Source organism: Oikopleura dioica, chromosome 2, assembly GCF_907165135.1.
Source record: "Oikopleura dioica chromosome 2, OKI2018_I68_1.0, whole genome shotgun sequence".
NCBI lineage: Eukaryota > Metazoa > Chordata > Appendicularia > Copelata > Oikopleuridae > Oikopleura > Oikopleura dioica.
Genome location: NC_137292.1, coordinates 3,262,329 through 3,289,195, shown reverse-complemented (window position 1 = coordinate 3,289,195; position 26,867 = coordinate 3,262,329). Strand labels below are relative to the sequence as shown.

The window sequence follows — 26,867 nt, the reverse complement described above, 5'->3', positions numbered from 1 at the left end:
TCGTGGAAAAAACCGAGCTGCATCGAACCTGCTGAGCATTCCAGGATCACTTCTTTCTTCGAAACTCGAGAACTCGGCCGCGTATGAGAGCGCTAGAATTGGAAAGAAAATTCTCATCGTTGCTCTTGATTTCTCGTTCTTTCTCTGTTGTTTTATAGAATAAGATTTTGTTTCGTATTAATTTTTGAATGCTGGAGGCAAATTACTGTGGTTGATTAAAAATTAAGATTTGGTTTGATGCTCTTTTTAGAAGGATGCAATAAGTTTGAGTACAAGATGAAGAATTTATTGCATAGAATGATAAGGAAAGAATTTCTTGGTGAACACGAACTGTCGTTTTCAACAATGCTTGTTAAAGTCTTCAACCGAAATAGTCGCCGAAAAGGTGTTCGATCACCTCGTCGTCAACTGAATTTTCATGCATATCAAAGATTTTGTCTTGTTTCAAACCTGTCGGAGTTCTCTTTTCAAATTGAGAGAAAAGCTTAGAATATGCATCGTGGATCGCGCCTTAAATGAACTCTGTTTCAAGGTCACTTATTCTAAAAGAAACCTTGACTGTCGCTTCGTGTTTGTCGCTTATGGACATCTTCTCCTTCATGATGTGCTTGGTCGATTCGCGAGAAACGATTAGTCAATGCGTCGTGAATCGGGTTATAGCAGGTGACGGAACTTAACAGAAAAACAGAAAAGAAAAACTTCATTTTTTCAGCAATTTTTTTTTTCAAAAAATATGCTAAGAAACTTGTGCCCGACTGATTTTATACACAGTATTCAGCTTATATATATTCAGCTTGATGAAAAAGGATGAATTTTTAAGTTCAAAAGACAAAAAGCACCAAAAAGCTATCAAAACAACCCATTTTTACTTTAGAATTGCCATCGAAGAAGGAAGGAAAAGCTTAAATAGTTAATTTTTCAAATAAGTGTGATTTGAACGAACAAAAAATCATAGTCTATGATTCATAGAAGTGGACTTGTTATTGAAAATATTGTAAAATTTGCTTTCACGACAAGGAAAATTCTCTAGAACCATCAATTCCTGGAATTAAAAATATCATCGCTAGAATTATTATTATCATGCCATTTTCCGAAGTAACATCACAGAAAGGCATTTTAATGCTTTTCTGATGGTCTTTTTCCTCAAATGCTGCCAGTAAGTACATTTTTTTCTGCAAACGATTTATTTTTTAAGGCCAGTGAAGTCAATAGCATCAGAGAAAGAGCGAGTTAGCTTGAGAAAGAAAAAATTGGGATTATCCGATGAAGAGAAGAGATCAAGTGTCGGATCAGAATCAATGCCAGTAAATAGACGAAGTCTCCAACGAAAGGGGCTTGACGAGAACAGATACAAAAATTTAAACGCGTAAGTACCTTTCCCATTTTTTTTTTGATTGCATTTTTTCAGTATAACGGAGCAAGGAGACTTAGAATTCGCTGCATCAGCAACTGGAATAGAATTATTCGCTGGAGGATCAGCCTCACGACAAACTAAAGCAATGCAACTTATTCGAGAAAAATGCCCGGAAATATTCGACGAAGAAGCAGAAAATATGGACAAGTTCGAATCAGATTATGAAAGGAAGGGTTAAATTTAATGATTTCTTTTTTAATTTTTCTTCCTTGACAATTTCTAACCCATAAAAAGCGAAGTGAGAACATCAGCGCTCCGAACAAGCCGCCAATCAAAACGAGCAGCGGGGAAGACGTCTCTTTTATCATTGACCACGGCTTCAAGAAACTCATCTTGTTCGACCATACGCGCTCAGCGCTCAAACAGATCTGACAGCTTTGAAGACATGTTAAAGGAAGATGAAAAATCATCGCAGACTGGAAACTTGTCCCAGCACTCCTCCGTGGACTCCTTCGAGGAACCACGAGCTTCGAAGCAGAGGGGATTAGACTTGATCTTCAATGATATTCTTAAAGCAAGAGCAAGCGTAAGAAAACATCAACCAGTTCAGTTATCAAATAAATTTTAAGAAAGAAGTAAAGCGAAACGAAACGTCAAATGTTCTGCGACAGAATTCAAGTCAAAATCTTCACTCAGCTGTCGCTTCTTTTACAAGTCTTCAAGCTGGTCTTCAATCTGTTTACTCCTCATAGTTATTCGAATTTCTATTTTTAATAAATTTTTATGATTATTTTACTTCCAATTTGTTTCTTTCGTATCTGATATTGATGGGTTAACCTTTTGGGATTTTCATAAAGTTGTGAAACCCGTATCGGGAGGAAAAGACGATGATTGAGCAGGCAAGATAAAAGTGGTTTGTGACGAAACTCAGAGCAATAAAGCAATTTCCCAAGAAAGCACATTTTTCGGGTGATGATTATGTTGTTATATTTTGCAACGCTCAGGCGGAATGGCGAAAGGTGAAGCCGTGAGTTTTATGATTCTACTAAAAAGTGGAGAATTGTAAAATAAATATCTTGAAGACGTTCCGCTAAGCCTCAGAATTAATCTTTCTCATTTTGACAATTGACTAGTTTCGTCTTTTTTCAATATTGAGTCAAAATGAAGATTCTAGCAGTTATTCTAGCCACCATCTGGGCGGGATGGAAGATCGACTTTGAAAGAATGGATGAAGTAGCTCAATTTGCTCAGGTATTGACAAAGAGAATATTGGAAAATTAAGGAACCCAGTTGCTAAAAGCGTTAAATCCTAGTTCGAAGCTTGCAAATCAGCTGTTCAAGACGTTCTCTACGCGAATCCGATCCAAAACGGCGAATTCAGTTGCGATTTTCTCGATTCTCCTGTCCCTCATCATACTATCTCGTGCGCAGCGCACTGTGACGACGACATCGAACATGAAGCCCAATGGAAAAAGTCCGAGTTTTTCGTTCAATGCCGACCAGAGCCAAAGACAGTGACGAAAATTAAAGGAGAACAAAGCTGCTTTGAAGTTTTGGAGGACAAGTGCAAGCCATTTTATGATGAAACTCTCTTTCCAATGGTAACGTAGAAATTGGAAGAGTCCTCACCAAAAGCTGATTCTAGGGTGCCTTCATTCTCAAGCGCCACGGAAAAAGACCGCCACACAAGCTCGCCCGATTCGAGCTTCGATGCCACGACTATGGCAGAAAAGCAAAAGCAACGTGCATGTCAAACATCGGCACGCTCAAAGTAAAACCATCAAATCTTTTGGAAACTCTTTGTCTTCCTTACTGTGACCCTCCAGAAGCAATCGGAGGAGAGTGGATCTTTGTCAAGCAGAAACAGAACGGAGACCGAGTTTTCAAGGTCAGTGGTCGAATTTATGGCCCGATAAAGTATTAATGTAGCTCATTTGTCCGGCTCTGGGAACAGAGATGGATGGAAACATCATTTGCAAGAAAATGACCGGCGAGTTCAAACACAAGATTTACAACGAAGAGGATTTCTTAACATTCTGTGAGCCTGAAGGTTCCGGTCTTTGATCTGGTCCACCCGGGCTTAGTATGATTATATAATCACTTTTTTGTTACCCGTTTATTCGTTCAATAAATTTCTCCGTAATAACCTAATCGGGCAATATATTTTGTTGCTCATCAAATAAAATTTAATCGCTAGTGGAAAGTGGACCTTATCAAAAAGAGCATATAATTTATTGCGAAAAAAGGCATCAGTTATCGAAATTTCTCGTGAATGACGCTGCATTTCCCCTCTTTACTCTTCTGATCAAAAAATTGTATTACGCGCAAAACCTGGTTGGGGTCGTTTCCTCCAAAAAGATTTCTGACGTGGTTGTGTATTTGGTAACGATAAAGAGGATTTGGAAAATCGAGCCCCGATTACAAGAAACCATAATATTATTCCTCCAAACTTAGTCCAGCTCCGCCAAGATTCCCGCAAAAACCTTCACAACGCAAAAATATTCCTTTCGATAAGACGGGAATATGAAGTTGATTTCTAGTGCTTTGATTTTGCAGGCTTCGGCGAGAGAAAAAGTTGATCTTAGAGAAGATTTGGGGGATTTTAATGAAGTTGTCGGGGAAGCGCTGATCACGCCAAATGTGGCTGAGACGTATGAAGAAATTATGGGAATTCCGCCGAACGCTAGAATGGTCAAGGAAGGGTTTATGGAAGTCAAGACCCTCCGCATATGTCGGTCAGTCATGGTCTGTAATTGACATCGAAATTCGGCCTTGAAAAAAATTTAAAAGATTAAATTTTTGGAATAAATTAAGGTTTTCAGTAAAAAAACAATTAAATAAACAATATTTCTCAGCACACATATTTTCCAGGATGATTTCTCGACCCTTTTTAAAGCCTATCGACGCCTGGATTTCCGCCGCTGATCCTCCCCGTCCTACTTTAGAGGGTCGAGGAGCGATGCGCGCTGACATCAAAAAATGGCAGTTCAAAAAAGACAAAGAAGGTGCCTGGATCGTCCCAATTTGGCAAGACGACAGTTTTGTCGAGAACATTCTCACCCCTCTGAACACTTGGGAGCGAGTTGATTGGATCAACAAGGAGCTCAACAAATGCGTCAAATTCGTAGAAATTGAAAGAAGACATCGAAGACGATACACTCATCGTCTTCGATTGGTCGGAAATCAAAAGCTTCCGTGCTTCTCGTACATTGGCGCTCAGGAAGAAGGAGATCAGGACATCGGCTGGGTTGAAAAATGCTCTTCAGGAGGACACATCGGTGCTTATTTGATGACTGCGCTTGGCTTCACCTACGAACACATGCGGCCGGACCGAGACGATTACGTCGACATTGATTGGTCCTCCGTCGGAGTTGGCAGGGACTACGCTTTTCTCAAGCTGCCGTTTGAGCTGAATGAAGATCTTGGATTGCCATACGATTACCGGTCGGTCCTCCACTTTGGTACTTACCACCTCGGGCAGGTCAACAGAGACGGTTCTCGAAACCCCGTCATGACGAAAAAAGACGGGTCCGAAATAAAACCCAATCGACTTCGACTCACCTCAATGGATGCAGCAAAGATCTGCAAAGCCTATGGTTGCAATGACGGCTGCGGTCATCAATGGACCACCTGTCGAAACGGAGAGCCTCTTTTTGCCCATCGTCATTGCGACGGTTACGTTGACTGCGAAGATGGAAGTGATGAGGACGGCTGCAATGATACGATTTTCACAAGTTGCTGTACTAAATTCTCCGTTGATTTGGGCAAATCGGACACAAATGTGATTTTCCAACATATCGGGATGTACAATGGACGAATGGCGTACATTTCTAATCATCCTCACGGAAAATATCTTTATTTCCGTCAAGGAAAATGGGCGATCGGCGAGCTGCTCGGCGGCCAATACGCATGGTACTGGACAGACGATGCTGAAATTGATCAAGCGAGTCTCTTTGCTTCCTTGGGATCAAATCGAGAAGTTGAGAAGCCGACCATGTTCGACGAGCCCTGTCCTGATGGGCTTGAATTCCGATCGACTGTCAACGTCCGCGTCTTTTTCAAACTTGACAATTGTATCGACGGTGGTGACCATCCACCACCAGCTGGTCAACCAGAGGCTGGACATCCTCTTGAGATTCCTCATAAACCTGCTGCTACGAAAATTCCCGGACAAGTTGGCGGCCATATAAAACCAGACAGCGTCCATGCTCCAATCGGGCCAACTGTTGCAGCACCAACTCAGAGACCTACAGACTTGCCTGAACTTCAAACTTGCAATATTGGTGATCAGAGCAAAGTTCTTGGAGGTGTTTGGAAATGCAAAGGAAGGAAGAATCATGAGCTTTCGAAAGGAAAGGATTTCATAACCATAAACCATTTATTGTTTAGATGTTTTTTGTAGTCCTGAGTCAGGACTCATGACATACTACGTCTACAAGACGACTGATATAAATATGCAAAAAATATCCTCAAAAAGGCAAGAACGTCCATTGGTTTGCCGGAACCATCTGCGAAATCGAGTGCAAGGTCAACAATCGCGTCGGAATCTGCGGACCCGAGGATAAATACCCCATGTTCGAGAAAGAACATCAACCGGGAAAAATCAGATGTCTTTCCACAGGAACCTGGGATTACTTCCCAACCTGCAAGTGCCAAAAAGACGATTGTATGGCACCAAAAACACTCTTTACGAAACGAGAACTGAACGTTGTCGGAAGCTACTACGATTGCATGCATCCTGATCCTGAGCTGAATAAAATCGTCAGTAAGACGTATTTGAGAAAGAATCCGCTTGGAACAGTTTGCGAAGCAAAATGCCCAGATTCTCATTATTTGGAGTGCTACGGCATGAACAAATATACAACCTGCAGTATCAACACCAGCTACAAGTAAAAAAAAAAGAAAATGATCGTTAAGCAAGATTTTTACTTCAGGCCAACATTTGACCAAACTCATCAATGCAACTGCGTCGGCAAGTGTGGCGATCCAAAGGACTCCCTTCTCATTGGAGAAAAAGTCGTGGTTCCGTGCCTCGAAACAGATCAATTCTGTCATCTACAGTGTCCTAGCTGGGATGGAAAGAACTGGGAGCTTCGATTCGGAACTCAGAACTTTGTGAAGTGGGATGGTTGGCTCGAATGGTAAAACTGAGAATCTCGATTCAATCCTTACCCTCTTTAGTAAATGCAAAGTCGGCCAAGAATGCGCCTGGTACGCAAATAATCAGCCAGCAATGGACTATATCCACTGTGTCGAGCACTCAACCGACATCAGAAGAGAAGGAAGAAACACAACAACAGTTTCTGACTAATATTAACTCAAACTATATTCTACCCCTGTTAATAGTTAATAAACGATTGGTACAATAAAAAAGCATGTAAAAGAAACATGGAAACAGATTACTTTTTCTTCAAATTCTGTCGCATATCGATCTGCTGGGCTTTTCCCTTGCCGCCAAGGAGAGTCTTGAGCATCTGGTCGGCGCTGATTCTGACGCGCTTCAGGGCGGGCTTCTTAAATCGCTCTAGAAAAGGGGATAGGAATTTGCATCATAGAAATGTGAAATTTACCCTTGACTTCTTGTACTCGTTTTCGAAGCTCATCGATTTCCTTGTTCATTTTTTGGTTCTTGATTTCAAGGTCGTATCGGTTATCATCTGTCTTATCGGTTTGGGCTAAAAGTTGGTAAATGATAAACTCATGCTACGTCATGCGACTCATTTTAAAAACAGGCTTAGTCAGGCTTAGACGCGATAAATATACGATCAAATTAGAAGTCATTAAAATGAGCTTACCATGGAGCTCTCTACAAAGTTGTCGAATTGCGTCTTCATCCAACGTGGAAATATCTAGGAAAACGTTTTCATGGTCTTAAAAGACGTCTCAAAAGTACCAGGAAGAGGGGGAAGTCGCTCAGCAATCTTGGCAGCCTTCTTTTCGGCCTTGTCTTTCGCCAGTTCTTCGGCGCGCTTTTTGGCGTAGTCCAGCAATTTGGATTTGAGAAAGAGCTTTCGCTTTTGGTCCAATTTTTTGTCTCCCATTGTCGACTTAGAATATATATTTAGCAAGAAGAAATCTTATAAAAATTTTATAGAAAAATGACTATTTAAGAAATTCTCATTCGAGAGAGAACCATAAAAGCAATATTTATTTTAGTATTGTTGATTTTTTTAACTTTTTATTTATTGAAGGAACAAACTTATCATAACTCTCAATGCCGTAGACTGGTTGAGTATAATTTTATGGTGTTGGGGGGTCTATAAGGCGGAAGTTGGCTGGAAAACTTCGTTAACCTTAAAAAAAGCACGTCAATATAAATTCATCAAATTATTGACTAGCCGATTAGACCCAGTTTTATTCCCCTTTTAGAAATTTCTATTGGATAAAATTCAATGGTGCCAAATCGGAATTCCGACACCACTCTTCATAGACCGCAGGTAAGTTCTCATCCTACTCTTATAAAGATCAGTAAATTCCCTGGAAATACCTATAAAGCAATAATAAAGTCTCTCTTACTCTGTTAAAGGTTTGAGGTTGAGGGGCAGCTGTGTGACACTCTTCGACCACAAAGCGCGCTCGTTTCCAGCGTGTTAAGGAGGTGATGCGAAAATCTGTAGCGCAATTCAAAAAAATCGCAAATCTTCGCTCTTATCAAACCCTGATGATAAGAGCAGAAGCATGGTGGACTGCTGGCAAAGGGCACGCATCACGCACCTTTCGCCACCTTATTTGTGAAAATTATACAGTCTGCTCTTTATTGATGAAAAATTTTCCATGAAAAGGCCATTTAAATTAAATAATTATGCATTTATTTCAGTTTCAGTTGTTTCTGTAATCGTAGAAGGATTTCTGGCTTTTGTTCGCCATTTATTGAAGCTATTTCGCGCGATTCTCATCGATGTCTCCATTCGCTCTTTTTCGTCTTCGTTTCGGCAACTGATGATTTCGGAGAAGACCGCGTCGATTGTTATTTTGCTCTCTCGTTTTGTGGATTTACCGATGCTATTTCTGAAAGGAGGCTCGTTATTTCCAACTGAAATAAGTTTCTAGAGGCTATGGTGGGTAAAAAGTTGGGGGTCACTTTGAGGGTAAGGGACCCACCCTAGATTCTAGAGTTAACCCTAGACTTACAGTGATTTTCTTGATCGCATACTCTGATTGCTCTTTTTTCTGTTTATTTGGTTTATGTTGTCCCCCAATCTGTTTACGCTGATCGTCGACATTTTTCTGATTCGCATTTGATCCTGCTCGTACATAGTCTCACACTTGGACTGGCTATGGAAGGAAGAAGTGGTCGAGTTGATGTCCAAATCTGGAGACTCTTCAGGGACAGTGGGGATTTTCTCTAGCTCCTCTGTTCTCAGTCTTTCTTCTTCTTCCTCTGCTTCGTCCTCAGAGATCCATGAGCGGGTGGATTTTATTATTTTTTGGTCGTGATTCCATGCTTTCTAGAGAAAAATGATCATTCTTATTCAGTCGCACTCGTTTTTACCCCACAGCCGCTGAAGCAGTTGCCCATCAGGGCAAAGAATAAAGTGATTTTCAAACTGACTGCTATTTTCGTTCATAATAACTTATCCTTTCCGACTCTAGAAAACTTTCCGATCTTTTCCCAGAAACGAATTATTATCGTGCATGATAGGCTATCATTGATAGCTAAAGAACTAAAAAGCGAATTGAGTATCGCCAAAGAGAATTTCTAATTGTTTTAATTAAGAAATTTGCCAGGAAAAATTATTGCTATAAATTCGCCTTCAAGAAGCCGGAAACAGAACGGTGAATGATATTCGTGAAGACACCGGGTTTGTTTAATTGTCCACAGCTGACGCTTGGATAACCGTTAATAATGGGAGGATACCTTCAATTCCTACCCGTAAGAAACAACTCCAATCAGAGTCCATTTTCCGTCGATATTCACTATTGCAGGTCCTCCAGAATCGCCCTAGAAATTTCCTCCTCCAAAAATATCCTCATTTTCTCTTACGTGGCAAGTATCAATCCCGCCCTCCTTGTATCCGATACATAGTTGGCTTCCGTCTCTCCTCAGATAATCGGCTCCTGCGAATCTGGTGCACTCTCTGCTTTCATAAACATGCGCCGTTGCGAAGTTGAGCACTTGGGTCGCCTCATGGCCTTCGTTTTCCCCCCACCCGCCAACGATAGCAGTAGTGCCGGGTGGAAGCTCGTAACAATCCGGGAGGAGGCAAATTGGTCGGACAAATTCGGTGAATTTCGCTTAAAAGATAGGAGGAGGGTTTAATAATTTCTGAAACCTGATTTACTAAGCTTGACGATCGCGATGTCGTTCAAAAAATCAATGCGTTGGAATCGTTTATGCACTAAAAATATTCTTGAGACTCATAAGACCCCTCTTACTGATGATTTCTTTGATACGGAATTCTTGAAATCCATCTTCCCTTCTTGCATATCTCCATTTACGCTGTTTGTGACCCATGGTGACTCGAAATTTAGAGGCAATCGTTCCTCGGTCGGCGAAACAGAGAGCTGCCGTAATAACTGTATTTTCATCGTACACTTGAAAAAATAAGGCCGCTCGGAATCAGTTGATTCTAACTCACTCGCTCCGCCGCAAAAATGAATCCTTGAACTCTTTGAATATCTTATGGAGACAAAAAATGGCAAGAATCCTTCTTCTCCATGATGAACTCGTCGGTATCCGGCGACCATGTATTCCGAAGAGTTTCTCCTTGCATTCTCCTCGGCTGTATAGGCATCGTATTCTTTTTCCAGCTCGTCATAATGCTGATCCATGTAGTCGTCCGACGGTTGTTCTTCTTCGCTATCGTATCCGTAAAAATTATCGTAATCGATTGATCGGCGCTTTCGGTGATACGGATCTGGGCACATTTCGAAGGTGGTTCTCGCGATTCTTCCGTTCACGATAAAAGTCAGAGCAGCGCGCTGGTGCGAAAATTGATCCTTTGGATCCTTGACTTAAACATATTTCAGCTCGTCGAAGAAAAATTGCGTCTTACAATTGCATCCCGGGCCGGTGCGCTTTCCAACGCAGACGCAGGAGATTAGAGAAATCTGACCGCAAGACTTCGAATCCAAGTGACAGCTGGACAAACTCTGACGATAACTAATCGTGGTTGTTTTTGTTGTTGGGGGCATTGTTGGCCGAGAAGCCCAACTTGCGCTTATTTAGGATTTTTAAAGAGAAATTGACTTTTAGAATCGTCTGAAGATGCGCTTGTATGAAAACCCAATTTCCATTTGTCCACTTGGTTGCTCTTGTTTTTGATCTTTGAGTTGTTGTTTGTCGGGTTGTTTCTGCTCTTAGTTGTTTCCTTGTCGTTGTTGTTGTTGTTGTTGGTTTCGTTGTTAGTGGATAAACTTCATCACAGAAGGGGATATTACAGAATCCCTTTTTATGGCTGTCAAAAGACAATAATGTCTTAGCTTTCTTGCTAAACACAAAGTTCTTGTTCAATCGTAAATTATGGTCAAAATTTTCAAATTGACACCGACATATTTGGGCATACCAGCGCGCCACTCACTTCTTGCAACCAAACACAAAGGGCCCTTGCCGCTTTTTAGATATTATTATTTTTTTTTAAAACAAACCTTTGGATTGCCTCTTGGATTCCTACAATAATTATGAAACATGCCAGTTCGAGGATTCCACATGCCACATTTTCGCTGTGGATATTGAAGACCTGCGCCTGTTGTACTTTAAGTTCCGTTGTAGTTTATGCCCAGCGGATCATTTCGATCCAAGCATTCTCTTCCTAGCGACTCGTAAATTTTGAAAAAGCATAAAAGTACAACGGAAAAGAGCTTCATTTTATCATCGGCTGAGAAGTGCTGAGTGAACTGTTATTCAGTATTTGTGTCAATAAACAATTTTTGTTTATTCGATTTGAGCTGAAGGGATCGACAACAAAGTTCGTGAAGGCGAAGTTCGTGAGACTAAGTTCGTGTGTTTGTTTCTCAAGAACGTTTTTGACAGGCACCCCATGACAGGGGCCCGAAGAGTTGATCTTTCTGGTTTTGACATTTCTACAGCTCCGATTTATTTTCGCTTTATCTTTCAACAAATTCTCTTCATATACAGATGCAAGCCATGGATCGACATCAAGGAAGCATAACCTGTTCAATATGTTAATTAATAAAGATTGCATTTGTCAGAGTTGTCATTTTGCATGATATAAATGTTGCTTGAGTTTATTTTTCTAACCTAAAATGAAATTCGCCTTTCTTTTTGCTCTTATTTCCTCTCTTCATGCGAATTTTATCGAAAAATTTCTTCAGGTACAAATCAAAGGAAAATAAAAATATTTTTAATGATCATTAGGAAAAGGAAAATTCGAAAATGAACCCGACCAAAGGCGAAAATCTGAGAAGTTACATGATGGTTGGTTTTCTTTAACTTTTTCTAAAGAATAATCATTATTTAAGAAACCGGGTGCGTCAAACTTTCTTGACAGCTATCTGAAGAATCTCAAGAAAACGACGCTTTTCCAAAATGTTCTTCTTGGAAAAACTCAATAATGAAACTAACATCAATAAATTTTATCTTTGTCAATTTCAAAGTGTCAGGTCTCAAAAGTGTTTTATTTCTCTGGAACTCAAGACAGTAAAGAGTTTCAGTCGAGCCCGATATGAAGAAGTAAGGAGATGTACAGCAGATGATACAGTTACAGTAGTCAGAAGTAGTGTAGTGACAAGCGTGAAGTGTAAAATGGAAGGTAATATACTAATTGTTCTGTTTTTTTTTCAGGAATATGGGCAGGAAAGCGCATTTTTGCCAAAAAAAGTTGTATCCTTCATAATTTTTTCCGTTATTCTAGAACAGTGATGGAGGTCTTCTTTTCCATGGAAATTGATGATAGGATCATATTAATAATTAAGATGTAAGGTAATAAAGTTAATATGTACAAAAAGAGTTTTTGGGTAAAACCAGGTTTTACGATGATTTACCCGTCATAATTTATAAGATGAATGAGAGGATTAAGTAGGTTAGAGGTAAAATAAAATATTCACAGCATGTTTTCTTTGTCGTCGATATCACCTTCGGAGGGCGCGTAGATGAGTGGTTTCTGAAAGAAAATCCTTGCTGATTTGTTCACGCGCCTTGTCAGGCTTACCCTTGATCTTGACTGATTCTGGTCTTGCTGGATTTGTGAAATGTTGGGAAGAGTTGTCTCGTCGCTCACGACTGACTGGTTCGGATGAAAGAGACCATTGTTCATCCCGCTGCCGGGCCTTAATTCCGACCGTTACTAACTGCTATTAACTCCACTCGATGATTTCACTTTTGACAAATGAGGAGAAAACTTTGGAAAAACTTGGAGACTTACATATGGCTGGGTTTGTTTCCATACCAATTCGGCTTCCTAATCGTCTTGTCAAAGTCGCCATGATTGAGCGATTCGTGAAGAAAGCCGTTTCCAGTTCCATTCGAATTGCTATTCGACAAAACATCGTCATGTCTGCTAGACTGCGTCATTCCCGAAACAGCTTGTGATGGTCTTCTCGGCAATGGGGCCACGATTCCGGTAGTGTGCGACTTGGCTTTTCGGCTGAAATTGCGTCGTTGAGTTTGTCTTCGTTGATTGAAGCATTGATAGACCACCAGGCCGAAGAGCATCACTGTAATAATGAAAATGGAGAGCCCAATCGCTGCCCATTGCGTCGTTATCGCAGGAACAGGAGTAGTAGGAGTGGTATTTCTAACTATATCGACCAGCTGCTGGCAGCATTTTCCTTCTCTTCCTGATGGACACTCGCACTTAGCTTCTTGAAGCTTTTTGTTGAAGCATATTTGTCCTCCGTTTTCCAAGCATTCTTGTCCTGCATTGCACCAGTCTTCGTGTGGCTTTTGAACGTCTCTTTTAAAGACGTACGAAGCAGAAGATGATTTATCCAGCCTGGTTATCAAGTCAAAGTTGTTGGAGCAAGTTTCTTGGGTCGCTTTTGACTCGAGTTTTATCAATTTTTCGATGGGACCAGAAGACGAGAAGAACTTGAAATCGAATCCAGCTCCGTGACACTAATAATTAATTATTGCTATGACTTAAATGGCCAGAAAATTAAGCCTGAAAAGGAAAAACTTACATCTTCATTGAAAGATTTGATGGAGTATTCGATGTACTTTTTCGTAACTTTTTTCGTCGTTGCTTTCCAGATAGGATTTTCAAAACAATGCGAGTTCGTAGCCCTTGAATCCAGCATAAATGGCTGAAAGTTTTTACCCAGCTTTGCGGTATTCCCATCGAGGGGCGTTATCGGAATTCTGAAGGTGACGCGAGAGCGATTTTCCAATGTCTGTACTTTCTTTGGCTTCTTGATTTCGTAATGGATGCTTTTCTTGGCCATTTTAATTCGCTTTTCGCGCTTTTTGTCATGCTCCAATAGCCATATTTGATCCTAAAAGAGGATTAAATGAGCTCCGAAAGGATTTTTCTTACATTTCCGTTGGCAGATTGAACGAATGCGAAGAGCTTGTCTTTTGAGGTGAATTGGCAGCTGGAAGAGGCGGATTTTAGGAGCTTCGCAAAGGATTTTTTCTGGTCGCTGGAAAGTTTTGTGTCACCCCTGAACTCTTTTGGGCGGTTTTTGCGGACGAGCAGTGTTTGATTTGAGGTCAAGGTAAGAATTTCTGAAAGAAGAAGTTTAGGATACCGGAACAAAAGGAAAGAATAGCACAAGATCAATGAATACCGCATGAATTATACAGTATGAATTTTAAGTTTTCTAATTACAAACGACTCATTATCATTTCGGGAGAATTTTTCAGTGAAAGCTTACTGTGCAAACTTAAAGATAAAACGCTCGATTTTCATTAAATACAGTGAAAGCCCAAAAATTGCCCACCCAAAATTTGGCCGCTTTTTTCTCTAAATCTTTCTTTTTTGGAACCTGAAAAAAACCCAAAATTTGGCCGCTTTTTCAAAAATAAAAATTCATATCAGAATTGGGCCATAATGATGCTATTTCTGATCATTTTTAGCATTTTTAAAGTGTTTTAATCATTAAAAATGAGTGAATTCTAATTACAATGTCTTCAACCAAGGAAAAATTTGAATAAAATTCATCAAAAATATGAAAATCATGCCGATTTTCGAAAATTTCGAAACTTTGTTTTTTTGAAGGAGAAACTTGGCTACCCGGCAAAAAACCCAAAATTTGGCCGCTTTTTTCGGGAATTTATATCTGAAAACCGGCCAATTTTCGGGTTTTCACTGTATTGAAAAATTTATGTTTTTAGCCTAAAACTTTTAGTTATATAGATGTCAAAAAAGGCAGCTCAAGCATCGATTATTTTTTCAGTTATTTAAATTTTTATACAGTTAAATGAAGTTTGTCTAGTCAAGTACTTACATTCTCAACAACTATTAATTTCAAACGAGCAAGTCAAATCATATCCGGTCAATTGTTTCCCGCGGTCGTTAAAAAGATTCTTACCTGCTATATTTGGCAGTTGATGATTTGGATGCTTGTGTATACAATCTTCGCTGAGCTTGAATTTCTCTTCGCTTGCTTTTCCGGAGGCTTCTGTGAGGAGCACTGCCAACAACAAGGAGAAAATCTTCATATTTATTTTTCGTCTTTTTTCTTATCTCGTTTTTAATGCTCTGAAAATTGTGAATAAGGGAACTGGTCGCATAGTAGGGGTGCCGCGCGCAGACGCGGGCCTGGGCTGAATCACCACCGCGCTGGAGGTCGCCACGAATCGTCATGAAACGAACAAAAAAGTCAATAGATCGCAGCTTTATTCGTCCTTTACAAATCATCAAAACCCTCTTGGTAAATCAGTGTCTGTTGATGATACCAAAAACCTGGCGCTGACAAGAAATCCCGTCATTTTTCGGTTGCTGATGGGCCTTTTACGCTCATTCATACAAGGTCAAAGGGAGATGACTTGTTACCGTAGAAACCGAATCAAAAAATATTCCAAACGAAGAAAATTTTTTACCCCGGAAACGTAAAAAACGTCAGTCACAAAACTAATCACTAAGAAAACAGACGCTGAATAGAACTTGTTCTGTAAATTTGCTAATGTATCAATAAGTGAAAGGCAATTCTGTGAAAGTCAATTTAATCTTGAGGGACGTCGTAAAGCGCAATCATAAAACAATTTAAACATGCAAATAAAGCGCAAAAAAGAGAGATCATCGACCAAGCCCATGTTTTTTGCTGAAAAAGGAAAAATTTCGATTTCGGAAAAGCAAACAATATTAACGATTTTACGATAATGACGTTCACCTTTTTGAATCACAGAAAAGCGATTTAAATACGTCGCTAGGGGAGAGCTACGTCAAGTTTAAAAATAACCGTGCTAAAAGAGAGGGGGCACCCTTATTCATGTTAGTGTGCCCGTTTCGGTTTTTTTAAGAAAGTGTCAGTTTTTTGACGCTCGGGTGACTTTTCGATTTGTAAAGCTCAAATTGACTTACATGTCTTACTTCCGGAAATCTCGGAAATCGTAAAAGATCTTCTATTTCCGACCGATGTTATCTTATTTCTCTCGCTTTATTTTCTTTTTAGCGGATTTTCAGTGGAAAATTTCCACTGGTAATAAAAAATGCTCGTTTTCTTTCTCGGATGCCAATCCTCCTTAGACTAAGGAGTCCTTAGTTACTGATGGATCATCCCTTTTGGATACGTCAGGATGAGGAATAGGGTTACTGTAGCCTTGGGGCACAGTAATTGGTCTTAACGCCTAATTGACTTGATTGACGGTAGTTTTTAGCAAATGACTTAATTAGCAATTCAAATCAGGGCACATTACAAAAGTGTATTCATGACTTGTTCGAGCCTCAAAGTTAGAGGCATGATTTTTCAATTGAAGTAAAAGTAAACTAACAAGAGCAAAACATACTGTAAATATTAAACCCTTTTGAACATTTACCTTGGCTTTAACAATTAAGAACTCTTCTTCTTATTAAAAACTCTCTCATAAAAAATGCTTGGCAAATATAAGGACGATTTTCAATAAGGAATTCTGAGTGAAATCCTTACCCCCCTTTTTTATTACCTTTGAGAAAAAGTGCGAATGATGGAATTCTTGAGCTCATCCCACAAAATTCCGGCGCTGAATCATCCCTCCGCGGGGCATTCTTCAACTTTCTGTCTCTTTCTTTCTTTATCGTACTACGTTTTTTCTCTCTTGAACTTTTCGAGTTTCGCAAAATCGTCAATTAACAAAAATTGCAAAAAAGGGATGGCTGTTTACATTATTTTTGGCGCGGGAGGAGATTTTCAAATCAGGTCAAGCGAAAAACCGGGATTTCATTGGCTGAGTCGCCCGCCCTTGGAGATTGGGGAAAATATTTTTCTCCGGGGTTCAAGTTCAATATTGAGCGTAGTAAATTCCTTGTTCGAAAAATGATTGTGCCCTGCTGGGCAACGGCCTTTTCCTTTTTTTCACAGACTTATCTTAATCTTTCTCTATTCAGAATTGAATAGAGCGATTTTCTGACGTTTTCTTTTCCTAATCATCGTCAATTTATTGAATAACTTATCAATTATACTCATTTTTTGCTTTTAATCAGACTATATTCAAATCATAAACTGTTCAAACCAAGAATCAGGCAAGAAATTAGCGGCATAACCGACGAGTCCCGATCCGTAATCAACCGCTTCGACTCGATTAATTTGAAGTTCAGGATTCAGAAGGGAATTTCTCCAAAGAAAGTCGGCTTGTTTCTCTTTGAAAAGACCCCATTCTTTCCTCGATCGGCCGGCTTTTGTTGTCCATAAATACTTAAAACGATAAAGAAGCAGTATTTCATTTCAAGTCCCACCTCGATTTTGTCATTTATGTCAACCTTAGCACCATCGTCAACGACTCTCAAAAAGGCCATCATAATATGCGGGCTGTAAGTTTTTAATTCGTTATTTTTCATTGTAGTTGCTTCGTATCCTCCAGCAGATGAGCCGGCTCCACAGCCAAAGACTTTACCGTGAATGTTGACAGGTTCTCCACGATCAGTAGCGTTGTTTCCAAGACTCCACATGACTTGGTCGGGATCGGAGTTGAATTCTTCGAAAGAATCGAGTTCCGATAGATACCAGTTGTTCAGCGCGTTCTTCCAGAAAGCCTTGTTTTCTTCCCCAACACGAAGGGCCCTGTTCGACAGCCAGGCGAAAAGCGGAGTGAAGGTACTGTAAGGACCATACGGGCCGGAAATGACATCGTGTCCAAAGTAGTCGAAACGATCAGGTCGACCATGCTCGGCCATTCCAGCTGGGTCGGCGCCGTTAATTGAGGTGTGGAATTTTTCGTGGAATTGGGCACACTGAAAAAGGGGGAAACCGGAGAAATTTAAAGAAAGTTTTCACCTTTGTATCAACTTCGGAATCCTCTGTCACGGCAGCTAGGTAAGCAAGAGCGGCGTACTCACTAGACAACAGAAAAAATTATGAAGAAAACTTGTTTCTAATACCTAAGTGCTGCATTTGTAGCGCTCATCGTGTCATCACCATCTGCCACCATCATAATCGAAATCGAATCATTCGCCACAACAGTTCTATCGTAAGCAGAAACGTCTAGCAACTTCCTCGCTTCTTCCAACACCTCCCCTCCAAAATAATTGCCAGCAAACATCATTCCGCTTGTTGCCAAAGCACTTCCAATCGTCGCCCATTCGCCAGAAAATTGCCATTTTCTCGAAGTAAATCGCGAGAACATCCCAGTGCATGGATCTCGAGGCCAATTTTTGAACGACTGGATGGTTTGGAGCGATCTTTTGATGCCTTCTTCTCTTGTTCGGATTCTTGAAAAAATTCTTTTTGAAGAAAATATTATTTTCCATACCCAAGTTCGACCTCAATGCAATTAACTTGGAGACCCCATCCAGTCGCTCCCTGATTGTACAAATTACCCCATCTTCCACATCTCCTTCCACTATCAATTTTCTCACTATCGCAGTACAGTCCAGTTACTGGATCTCTAAAGACATCCCACATCTTCAAGTGCTCGTCAAAAATCTCTTTCTTGATTCCATCATATTCCCAGGTGACTTCTGCCGACCCGCGAGAGATCAAGAGAAAACCTGAAATTTTCATTTTTTCTGTCTCAATTTCAAAGAATTGAGAAATGAGGTTTGGATAATTGAATGTCAAAATAAAGATAAAATCGCGCGATTCAATTATGAAGCAATTTCGTTTATCTTATTTTTGTTTTTTTATTTTTGACTTTATTCAGCAAAAAATTATTGAAAATCACAAATTATTTCTTTTATCATTAGTTGTCTTCTTTGTCTTCAACGCGTAGAAAGGTGTTTTTCGTCAGCTTAACAATCGCATAATTTCCTCTTTCTTTTCTCGTTACTGGTTCGCAAAGGGTCGAGATCATTTCGTACTCATCATCTGATTCTTCTGAATCTTCAGCTGGAATGGACAGCTGAGAATTCTTCTCGTTTTTTCTACGTTTTTGCTCGTTCTCTTCATTTTTGCCTATCAATTCTCGCTTGGCGGCAATTTTTTGTTGTAGAATCCGGTTGACCACTCGATGAAGCCTTCTTCTCTGATTTTCTGCATTGGGAACTCTTGCAGCAACTTCTGTTCCTTTTTCTGCGACATCGGAATATTTCTGAACGAGTTTTAGTTGCATTTTTTTTGGTAATACTGAGGTATAAAGTGTATAAAACAACCACGGCACAATTTTATACTGCGACACAATTTTCCACCACTGGACATGAATTTCATGCTTATTTGTCAAAGCAGCTGATTTTCCGGATTTTCAATTATTTGAGATATTTCCGGGTTCTTACCCGCTGAGATTTTCAAAGCACCATAGAATAGAGGGCGAATGCATGGAGGGTGAGTAAATTTTTGTTCTCAGACCAAAAATCTTTATATTTAAGGTCCGTCAGATTTTTCGTCAAAAAATGGAAATTTTGAAAAACACCGTATTTTTTGGTCGTTGATGCGTTCTCAAGTTAAACTTGCTTCAAAAACTTGATAAGAGGAATTTTTGACGAAGAAAAATCAATATTTTTGCCAAAATTAGGGCAAATTCGTCAATTTTCGGCGAAAAGTCAAATTTTCAACTGCGATTTTGAGGGTGAAGAAGTCGAGATAGACCCCCAAAAAATGAAGCATCAAAATCGATTTTTAACCATCCATTTCCGGGGTCAAAATTTTAAAATTCCGAAATTTGATTTTTCGAAAAGTGTTGACGGGGGTCCTTAATTAATAATTTTACATTAATTGATAATTAAAACTATGTAAATACTTCTCTAAAAATAATGTCTTTTTGCAAGACTGTTCCCGGAATATCAAAGGGAAGAAAGCGCGTAAGTAGATCGAGAAGAAGCATAGAAAAAATATTTGGTTCAAAATGAACTGCTTTCCAAAATCAGATTTTCACACTTTTGTCTCTCCTCATTGTAAGAAGCAAATAACTGCGCGATCACAGCAAGAAAACTTGTTTGGGTAAGAATAAATGATTTATTTTTGATAATATAAAAGCAAGAAAAATCAGCGAAAAAGCAGTAAAAATTAGTAAAAAAAATTATGCACACCAAGAAGGTTTCGAAAGCTTGGCGGCAATCTTTCCCCATCGTTTGGCGGTTCTAGTATCGACAGAATCGTTGCAGCCGAAGTTCTTGAGATAGAGGTCGACTCCGGTCTGCAGGGACTGAGAGTCATCGCATCGATTGCCGGTAGTAGCGGCCGAATCAGCCCAGACTGCGAAGTCGTCGCCGCCGAAGTTGTCAGAATCGTAAGGAGCGGAGCAAGCGGGATCGGCCGATGTAAAGAGACCGACTGAAATGTGATGATAAAGAAGTGCTTGGCTATTAAGAAACTTACGATCTGCGAGTTCTTGCATTCTTCTGGTCATGGCTTTGACGCTTTCTCCGGTGGAAGAAGCAGCAGCTTCGATTTCGCCAACAATTGTATCAACTGCGGCTTTGGCTTCTTCAGCTGTGACTGGAGCAACTCCAGATCCTTCGCCAGAGCTTTCCTCGACGACAGCTTGGTTCTTCTTCTTTCGTCGTCGGGCGTCGGCAGTGGCGGCGAGGAGAACGATGGTGGTGAAAAGCTTCATTTTTGAGTTTTTGTTTTTTTTTTTGACTTTTTACTTCGTTAGATTAAAAAGTATTTGATGAAAACTGAAGGAGCGCCAAGGTTTTTATAAGGACCGTTATCGCGTCGCCACCGGATAAGAGCACTCGATGGAGCCAGCAAGCACCGTTGCATTTTTTTTAATAGACGATTCTTTATCGCAGTGTTGAACACGTTGTAGTAAACAGATAACTGGATTGAGCGAGATCCCCGGGAATTGGAAAAGGATCAGTTTTTTATCGTTGCTGAGTTACGGAAAAAAATGAGCATTGTTGAATTTTTAAGCACGCAGATTGTTTAATCTATCTATCTGCCGAATTACAAAGGTTGAAAAAAGGAGCCTTCGATACTTGTTTTTTTTTATAGTAGTTTGCATTTATTTAAATAATGAAGAAGTATAAATAAGAAAAAATACGCTTTGAACGAGTTTGAAGATTTTGCAGTGATTGAGGATTGATAAATATGATGACAAAGTATTTACAAAGTACAAAAAGTGAATTCTATAAAGTGCTGAAATTTCAGCGGAGAAATAATTACAGGCTATTTTCGGTGTACCATTTTCCCAGTGACGACCTTTTTCCAAGAGCTAAAAGTGAGATTATTATTGATTTCATTTTTTGAAATAACCTTTTGACTGTATTTTGATGCACTTATTCGACAAAGACGACTCATTACAGTTGAAAACGATTGACCGAAATCGTAAGCTTGGGTCTAATATTCTCAATTTCTTAAATTTTGTTAAAAAATGAACAAGTTCAATTGATTATTTTACCTTCGAAGAAGTTGTCAGGTGAGAAATTCTAGAGCAAAGAGTTTTCTCGTTGATCGCATGGAAAATTCCTTCGTTTTTCGCGATTTCTTGATCTTTTCCTTCGCGAAATTTTCGTCCAAAAAGTTGAAAGCCTAAATTCTCATCATTTTTGACGGGGAAAAAGATGGGTTACCAATATTCACTGTCGATAGATTTTCTTTCGCCGCGTTTTTCCTGCAGCTCTCCAGTAAATCTTCGGAAATCAAGTCGCTTGGTTCCAGCGTTATAAAAGCTGCATCTTCGTTAATTCCGTCCAGAAGGGTTTTCAAGTATTTCTGCCTATTTTCTTGTTCAAAAAGGACATCTTCATTGTCGGATTAAAATGACATTTCCGGATTTCGGTCGATTTATTCCGCGAAGAAGAATTGTATTTTGTTAAGCTAGTATTAACTCTTGTGATGGTAGGAGTCTTAATCCGTTCCCTGAAGAAGTGAAATGCCAAGTGAAATCAGCTGATTCAGCGTTTTTGTTAACAAGAGCTAAGCCGGATTTGGCAAGGCGATCTTTGGCAGCACGATACGAGGTTTTAGGATTTGAGATGAAGATTGGAAGCAGTTCAATATCGTCAGCTTAGTAATTTATGTTTTCTTGAAAAATAATATTATAAAGATGTTACTTACTTTGAAACGACTGCAGCGTGTTCAAAAACTTTGGCAAGTAGTCGACGTTATGAGAAGAAACAAAAAGCAGAACAATGAGAGGCATCGGAGCTTGAGAAAATTCCAGCGCATTGACGAGTTCAAAGCCGATTGTTTTGCGAATGAGATCGAATCTCATTGACGCTTCGCATTCGGGACCGTCGAAGTCCAGCAGGTAGCGGGTGTGATCGTTCAGAGTTGCGTAGTAGCCGGAAATGGTGATGGAATCGGATGAAAGGCAAGAATGAGCGGAGATGGAATGGATGAAGTTTTTCGCGTCGGCGAGTTCTGATTCAAGCCAGTTTGGGAAGGGGCATTTTACTTCTGCAAATCGGGATTTTTGTCAATGAAAAAAAAACGTTCAAGAAAGTTTTGACGAAAAATTTTACTCGACCCTGAAAATTTCGTTATTCGTATCCGCGATTTTATTTGACCGCAGTCCCATAAACGAAAATAACAAGAGCCGGTAACGATCCGAACTTCCTCATCATAATAAAAAATTGCTCGTTTGCGGCGTTCTCAATAATTCTGACACTCTCGTCATAAAAATCCCTTGCCTTGACTTTGACAGGAAAATAACTCATCTTCTTCAAAGTATTTCCATTCAAGGACGTCCCATCTTGTCGCTGGAAGCAGATCTCTGTAGAGAATTTGATTCATTTCTTCTGCTTGTTGGGTGACTTCTGGAGCGGTCATTGAATGCATCGAAACCTCAATTTCCGTCAGTTTTTCGCGGAGACTTTCGATCTCAGAGGCGATCGAAGCTTTTTGCGCAGAAGCTATGTTTTCGAAGGAACCAAGAAGGGTCTGCGGTAGAAGAGGGGTTAACAAAATCGCCGGGTCATTGATCTTTTTGAGGCACGAAACGAGCCAGGACTCCACCTTCCAGCCGCTATTTAATCCCGTCTGACATTTGCTCACCAGCTCTTCTTTTCTCTCGCGTAAGATCTTTGTAGTATACAAAATGCCAGAGTCAAGATTGGAGCCAAAAAGTTCTTCTCGATAAGACATTTTATCTTCCAAAAACGACTTCATTTGATACGTCCCCAGTTTTGCCCCGTTGGAAATGAAGATGAAATTGAATTGATCAGCGAAATCGGTCGAAACGAGCTCCATTAAAATTTGCTCATTTTGTGATCTCGTCCCGACGTCTGGCAGGAGAATGGTGTTGATTCCGTCGATCATGGATAGATGATGATTTTGGGTGTAAATGACAAAGACCATGTCGTCGAAATTGTCACCAAGTGTTTCTGTGATAAACCTTGCTCGTTGTCGGTATTCATCTGGCGAAAGTACAGTTATACTCAGCAAATGTCTTTTGATCCCGAGTTCTTCGCTGAGACGAGCAGGTCGTTTTATAAACTTTTTATTTTCCTCCGGATCTCCCAGGGCTTCGTGAAGGACCAATTCATTCGTAATTCGAACCGGCTCGAAATCTTCATAGTCAATATCAAGCCGAGCAGCGATATTTTTAACGGGCTAAAAATGAGATAAGTGGTCATTTTGGGCAGAAGATATATGATTCATATAATATGAATTTCGGTTAGATTACCGAAATTGATGGATTACAGCTTGTTTGTCGCAAGCTGTCAACTAAATAAATGATTTATTGGGTTTTTCTGCTGATTTAATTGACTCATTAAACGATCCGCGCTTAACGATGAACTTTGTTTTGAATCTGGAGAACTACGGTTCATATTAGACCGTATCTCCGATCAAACGGCTCGTGAATTTCGACCGAACAAAACATTCGTAATTCCGAGGACTTAATGGCCCGCTTTATAGAGGATTTAAACTCTTTAAACGCCTTTTTATATTCTCTATCCCCGTGTCCCTTAGTCTGCTAAAATTCTGCTTGAATAGAAAAAAAATCGTCTAGATTTACAGATTATGATAGAGGACCTCTACTGTAGGTTAGGATATCAGTAATATCATATCTTGTCATGCGCTCTAGGAAAAAATGGATGAAAATTAAATCGATAGGTTCATAAATGCTTCGATTTAAAAATAAACGACTGCCGTAAAGCGTTAAATTCTGACAGCTTTACTGTTTGAGAAAATGCTTAGAGATACTCATTAACGAATAAAGAAGAAAATTACTAAGTTCATAATCTACTTAGTAACCTAATACTCTCTCGGATTCAATTCGTAGCTAGGTAAATAAATAATGGTTATCGGATAATAAATTCTCATTTCTTTCATTTTTGAAAAAAATAAATTAACCATTCGGTACCTTCCGTCATCAGAACCAAAGTTGCAAATTTTTGAGCTGAGCTGGCTCTTTTCGAAGAACCATTGAGCTGAGCTAGCTGAACTGAGGTCAAATTGAGCTGAGCTGAGCTGAGCTGACCCTCACCTCAAAATTACTGAGCTTAGCTAGGCTAAGCTTTAGCTCAGCTAGCTCACAAAATTTGCAACTCTGATCAGAACTAATTAATATATCTTCATATAGCTTGAAATCACCTTGAAAAGTTTGACTCTTTTCGCCCCGATCGAATAAGGACTATCCGAGCATCTCGTCTCCACCGGTACCAAAAGACTAAAGAAACTTCCGGTCAAGATCGGAATCAAAATCCGAACCACCAATTTGATTAAATTTTTCTTTCTCTCTGATAAATAAATTTGCACTTTCATTTTCAAAATTCAAATAGTTGTTTTACCCGCTTCCGTATATTTTTTTCCTGCTGAAGCTTTTTTAGTCGCTTGTGTTCGAAACGGGAGCGCCACCAAAATTCACGCGTGAATCAGAGAACTTTTATATTCGCGCATAACTTTGCTTTGTTAATACGGAAGCGGAGAATCACCAACTTGCCACGCAAAACCAACGATTGTATGATTCGTTGGAGAAAATGTTCAATCATTGAACTTCAATGGTAATCTACCCATTGTATCAAGTAATTATTACGATAATGGCCCATTATTAATGGTTTTATCGATGAATTACCAAAAGGATTTTCCGAGTTTCTAGCGCCCGATGACGTCAGAAAGGATGCTTTTTGCATCGAAATCAGCATTTTTCGGGTCAATTTTTTGAACCTTTTTCATTTGGTTTTTGCTCGAAATACAGTTTTTTCTTTTCGGGATCTTTTTCAGCATGAAAAAATGAGAACCCACAAAAAATTGTCAAAAAGGTAAAGCCTATTCTTATGCTAAAATCATCTGTTCTGACATTGCCAAAAGTTGCTGATTATTATTAAATATCGAACAACACAAAGCGTGAGCGGTCGAGTCATATATACCATGGAGTTTAACGCTTTAGGGAGAAGGCCTCCGATCCGCTTCCCCGTTTCCCGCGCAGATCACTCTCGGGGAAGTCTAGAAATTTTCCTTAGCGCCTGGTTTGCGCTTGAGGAGAATCTCGAGATTCTGAAGATGTGAATCTCGAGATTTTCTGATGTTTCGGCCAATCAGAGAGCCGACAAGGGTTTTTGCAATGACTAGTTGCTCTTGCCGCGAAATTGCGCGCGCTCCAGATCGAGCGACGCTCAGGGCCAGCGTCGCTCAGATTCTCCAATCTCCCTTTAGAGCTCAACTCCATGGTAAAATTTATCGTGTCCGCTTCGTGGTCAGTAGGAAAAATGCTCATAAATTATGGGCCATAATCGTGCGTATTTATGATTGACGTTTAAAACCTGACTTTGTGACGTTGCGTCTGCAAATCTGCTGTTGACAGACCATTAAAGGGTAGATGTGGGCCCGGATTCGGCCTGACCTTCTTCGGAAACGCCGCGAAAGGTAATTTTTCCGTGAGAACTTTGTGCTTTTGACAAGTTTATGAGTTGAACTGACTTTTTTCCTAAGTAAAAATTCTTCGAGTCTGATTTTGATCAGTAAATCCAACTCAAGCTGAATTCAATCCGTAAATTAATTCTAATTGTGAAAAGATTTCAACAATGAATCAAAGTCAAAGCGACCCTCGAACATTGTTTGAACAGATTTTTTCTGAAGAATAGCCAAACTGGAAAAATTAACGGTAAGAAAGTGACTTGGTGATAAGCGCTGGCACTCGCTAGCTCCTCCACCGTCTATGGCGCTCCATTAAATCCGGTCTTGAGCGATAAGGGCTCTTATAAAAAGCACCACTATCTAGCAATTCCTCATCAAATACTTTTTAATCTAACGAAGTAAAAAGTCAAAAACAAAAACTGAAAATGAAGCTTTTCACCACCATCGTTCTCCTCGCCGCCACCGCCGACGCCCGACGACGAAAGAAGAAAAACCAAGCTGTCGTCGAGGAAAGCTCTGGCGAAGGATCTGGAGTCGCTCCAGTCACAGCTGAAGAAGCCAAAGCCGCAGTTGATACATTTGTTGGCGAAATCGAAGCTGCTGCTTCTTCCAGCGGAGAAAGCGTCAAAGCCATGACTAGACGAATGCAAGAACTCGCAGATCGTAAGTCTCATAGAAACCTTGCATTTTTCTAACAACCATTTTCAGTCGGTCTCTTTTCATCCGCCGATCCTGCCTGCTCTGCTCCTTACGATTCTGACAATTTCGGCGGCGACGATTTCGCGCTCTGGGCTGATTCGGCCGCTAACACCGGCGATCGGTGCGATGATTCTCAGTCCCTTCAGACAGGAGTCGACCTCTATCTCAAGAACTTCGGCTGCAACGACGCTGTCGATACCAGAACCGCCAAACGATGGGGAAAGATTGCCGCCAAGCTTTCGAAGCCTTCCTGGTGTGCATAAATCATTCGATTTCTTTTTTACTGCTCTTACGCTCTTCCCTGCTTTTATATTCACAAAATCAAAAAATAAATTATTTCAATCAATTTAAAGCTTTTTTTTCTTACGAGCATTTTCATAACAGGAAAAAAGCGATTGTTGCATGAAACGATGATAAACGAATCGCCTTGCTTTATCGTTTCCGTGCCTCTTATTCCCCTGTAAATAAGCAGCTCTCATTTTATCAACATTACAAAAAACGTGTGCAAGAAGTTGATAAATGAATATAAATAACCTCCTTTAGCAATAAGCTTGATAAAGCGTTCCGTAAGCCACGTTTCGTTTTATCGCGATGAAAA

The 26,867-nt window shown here is 40.0% G+C and overlaps 10 protein-coding genes across 11 annotated transcripts; 4 read left to right on the top strand and 6 right to left on the bottom strand.

Annotated features, from left to right (window-relative positions):
• The first annotated feature begins 1,101 nt into the window (after window positions 1-1,101).
• On the top strand, window positions 1,102-2,149 carry LOC145699116 (uncharacterized). 2 transcript variants are annotated; one of them, XM_081776363.1, is made up of 5 exons: window positions 1,102-1,156; window positions 1,196-1,366; window positions 1,409-1,582; window positions 1,649-1,940; window positions 1,984-2,149. In XM_081776363.1, the coding sequence occupies exons 1-5, from the start codon at window positions 1,131-1,133 to the stop codon at window positions 2,104-2,106; spliced, it is 786 nt and encodes a 261-aa protein (XP_081632489.1). In that variant the 5' UTR covers window positions 1,102-1,130; the 3' UTR covers window positions 2,107-2,149. The 2 variants fall into 2 exon arrangements, with proteins under 2 accessions (XP_081632489.1, XP_081632490.1); XM_081776364.1 differs by having other exon boundaries at window positions 1,409-1,587; window positions 1,654-1,940.
• A 281-nt stretch (window positions 2,150-2,430) lies between these two features.
• On the top strand, window positions 2,431-3,505 carry LOC145698960 (uncharacterized). The gene is made up of 4 exons (XM_081776200.1): window positions 2,431-2,605; window positions 2,668-2,955; window positions 3,000-3,242; window positions 3,284-3,505. Exons 1-4 carry the CDS (start codon window positions 2,516-2,518, stop codon window positions 3,416-3,418), a joined length of 756 nt encoding a protein of 251 aa, XP_081632326.1. The 5' UTR covers window positions 2,431-2,515; the 3' UTR covers window positions 3,419-3,505.
• A 2,311-nt stretch (window positions 3,506-5,816) lies between these two features.
• On the top strand, window positions 5,817-6,722 carry LOC145698713 (uncharacterized). The gene is made up of 3 exons (XM_081775925.1): window positions 5,817-6,243; window positions 6,289-6,495; window positions 6,536-6,722. Exons 1-3 carry the CDS (start codon window positions 5,927-5,929, stop codon window positions 6,663-6,665), a joined length of 654 nt encoding a protein of 217 aa, XP_081632051.1. The 5' UTR covers window positions 5,817-5,926; the 3' UTR covers window positions 6,666-6,722.
• LOC145698714 (troponin I, slow skeletal muscle-like) lies at window positions 6,653-7,994 on the bottom strand. Its single transcript, XM_081775926.1, has 5 exons — window positions 7,871-7,994; window positions 7,248-7,401; window positions 7,150-7,203; window positions 6,925-7,029; window positions 6,653-6,878 (listed from the first exon to the last, which is right to left on the bottom strand). Exons 2-5 carry the CDS (start codon window positions 7,393-7,395, stop codon window positions 6,754-6,756), a joined length of 432 nt encoding a protein of 143 aa, XP_081632052.1. The 5' UTR covers window positions 7,396-7,401; window positions 7,871-7,994; the 3' UTR covers window positions 6,653-6,753.
• Window positions 7,995-8,153: 159 nt separating this feature from the next.
• Window positions 8,154-8,884, bottom strand: LOC145699428 (uncharacterized). The gene is made up of 3 exons (XM_081776701.1): window positions 8,847-8,884; window positions 8,486-8,802; window positions 8,154-8,362 (listed from the first exon to the last, which is right to left on the bottom strand). Exons 1-3 carry the CDS (start codon window positions 8,871-8,873, stop codon window positions 8,155-8,157), a joined length of 552 nt encoding a protein of 183 aa, XP_081632827.1. The 5' UTR covers window positions 8,874-8,884; the 3' UTR covers window position 8,154.
• Window positions 8,885-11,913: 3,029 nt separating this feature from the next.
• Window positions 11,914-16,584, bottom strand: LOC145698706 (uncharacterized). The gene is made up of 7 exons (XM_081775917.1): window positions 16,359-16,584; window positions 14,786-14,955; window positions 13,789-13,979; window positions 13,436-13,747; window positions 12,679-13,370; window positions 12,466-12,583; window positions 11,914-12,417 (listed from the first exon to the last, which is right to left on the bottom strand). Exons 2-7 carry the CDS (start codon window positions 14,913-14,915, stop codon window positions 12,358-12,360), a joined length of 1,503 nt encoding a protein of 500 aa, XP_081632043.1. The 5' UTR covers window positions 14,916-14,955; window positions 16,359-16,584; the 3' UTR covers window positions 11,914-12,357.
• Window positions 16,585-16,870: 286 nt separating this feature from the next.
• Window positions 16,871-18,397, bottom strand: LOC145697878 (uncharacterized). The gene is made up of 5 exons (XM_081775083.1): window positions 18,141-18,397; window positions 17,770-18,099; window positions 17,666-17,726; window positions 17,128-17,622; window positions 16,871-17,086 (listed from the first exon to the last, which is right to left on the bottom strand). The coding sequence occupies exons 1-5, from the start codon at window positions 18,389-18,391 to the stop codon at window positions 16,883-16,885; spliced, it is 1,341 nt and encodes a 446-aa protein (XP_081631209.1). The 5' UTR covers window positions 18,392-18,397; the 3' UTR covers window positions 16,871-16,882.
• A 1,366-nt stretch (window positions 18,398-19,763) lies between these two features.
• LOC145698863 (uncharacterized) lies at window positions 19,764-20,422 on the bottom strand. Its single transcript, XM_081776089.1, has 2 exons — window positions 20,141-20,422; window positions 19,764-20,095 (listed from the first exon to the last, which is right to left on the bottom strand). Exons 1-2 carry the CDS (start codon window positions 20,376-20,378, stop codon window positions 19,842-19,844), a joined length of 492 nt encoding a protein of 163 aa, XP_081632215.1. The 5' UTR covers window positions 20,379-20,422; the 3' UTR covers window positions 19,764-19,841.
• Window positions 20,423-20,758: 336 nt separating this feature from the next.
• On the bottom strand, window positions 20,759-24,503 carry LOC145696588 (uncharacterized). Its single transcript, XM_081773653.1, has 7 exons — window positions 24,308-24,503; window positions 22,402-23,323; window positions 21,827-22,168; window positions 21,340-21,775; window positions 21,168-21,298; window positions 21,023-21,122; window positions 20,759-20,981 (listed from the first exon to the last, which is right to left on the bottom strand). The coding sequence occupies exons 1-4, from the start codon at window positions 24,476-24,478 to the stop codon at window positions 21,582-21,584; spliced, it is 1,629 nt and encodes a 542-aa protein (XP_081629779.1). The 5' UTR covers window positions 24,479-24,503; the 3' UTR covers window positions 20,759-20,981; window positions 21,023-21,122; window positions 21,168-21,298; window positions 21,340-21,581.
• Window positions 24,504-25,888: 1,385 nt separating this feature from the next.
• LOC145698904 (uncharacterized) lies at window positions 25,889-26,609 on the top strand. The gene is made up of 2 exons (XM_081776141.1): window positions 25,889-26,233; window positions 26,279-26,609. The coding sequence occupies exons 1-2, from the start codon at window positions 25,996-25,998 to the stop codon at window positions 26,530-26,532; spliced, it is 492 nt and encodes a 163-aa protein (XP_081632267.1). The 5' UTR covers window positions 25,889-25,995; the 3' UTR covers window positions 26,533-26,609.
• The last annotated feature ends 258 nt before the right edge of the window (window positions 26,610-26,867 follow it).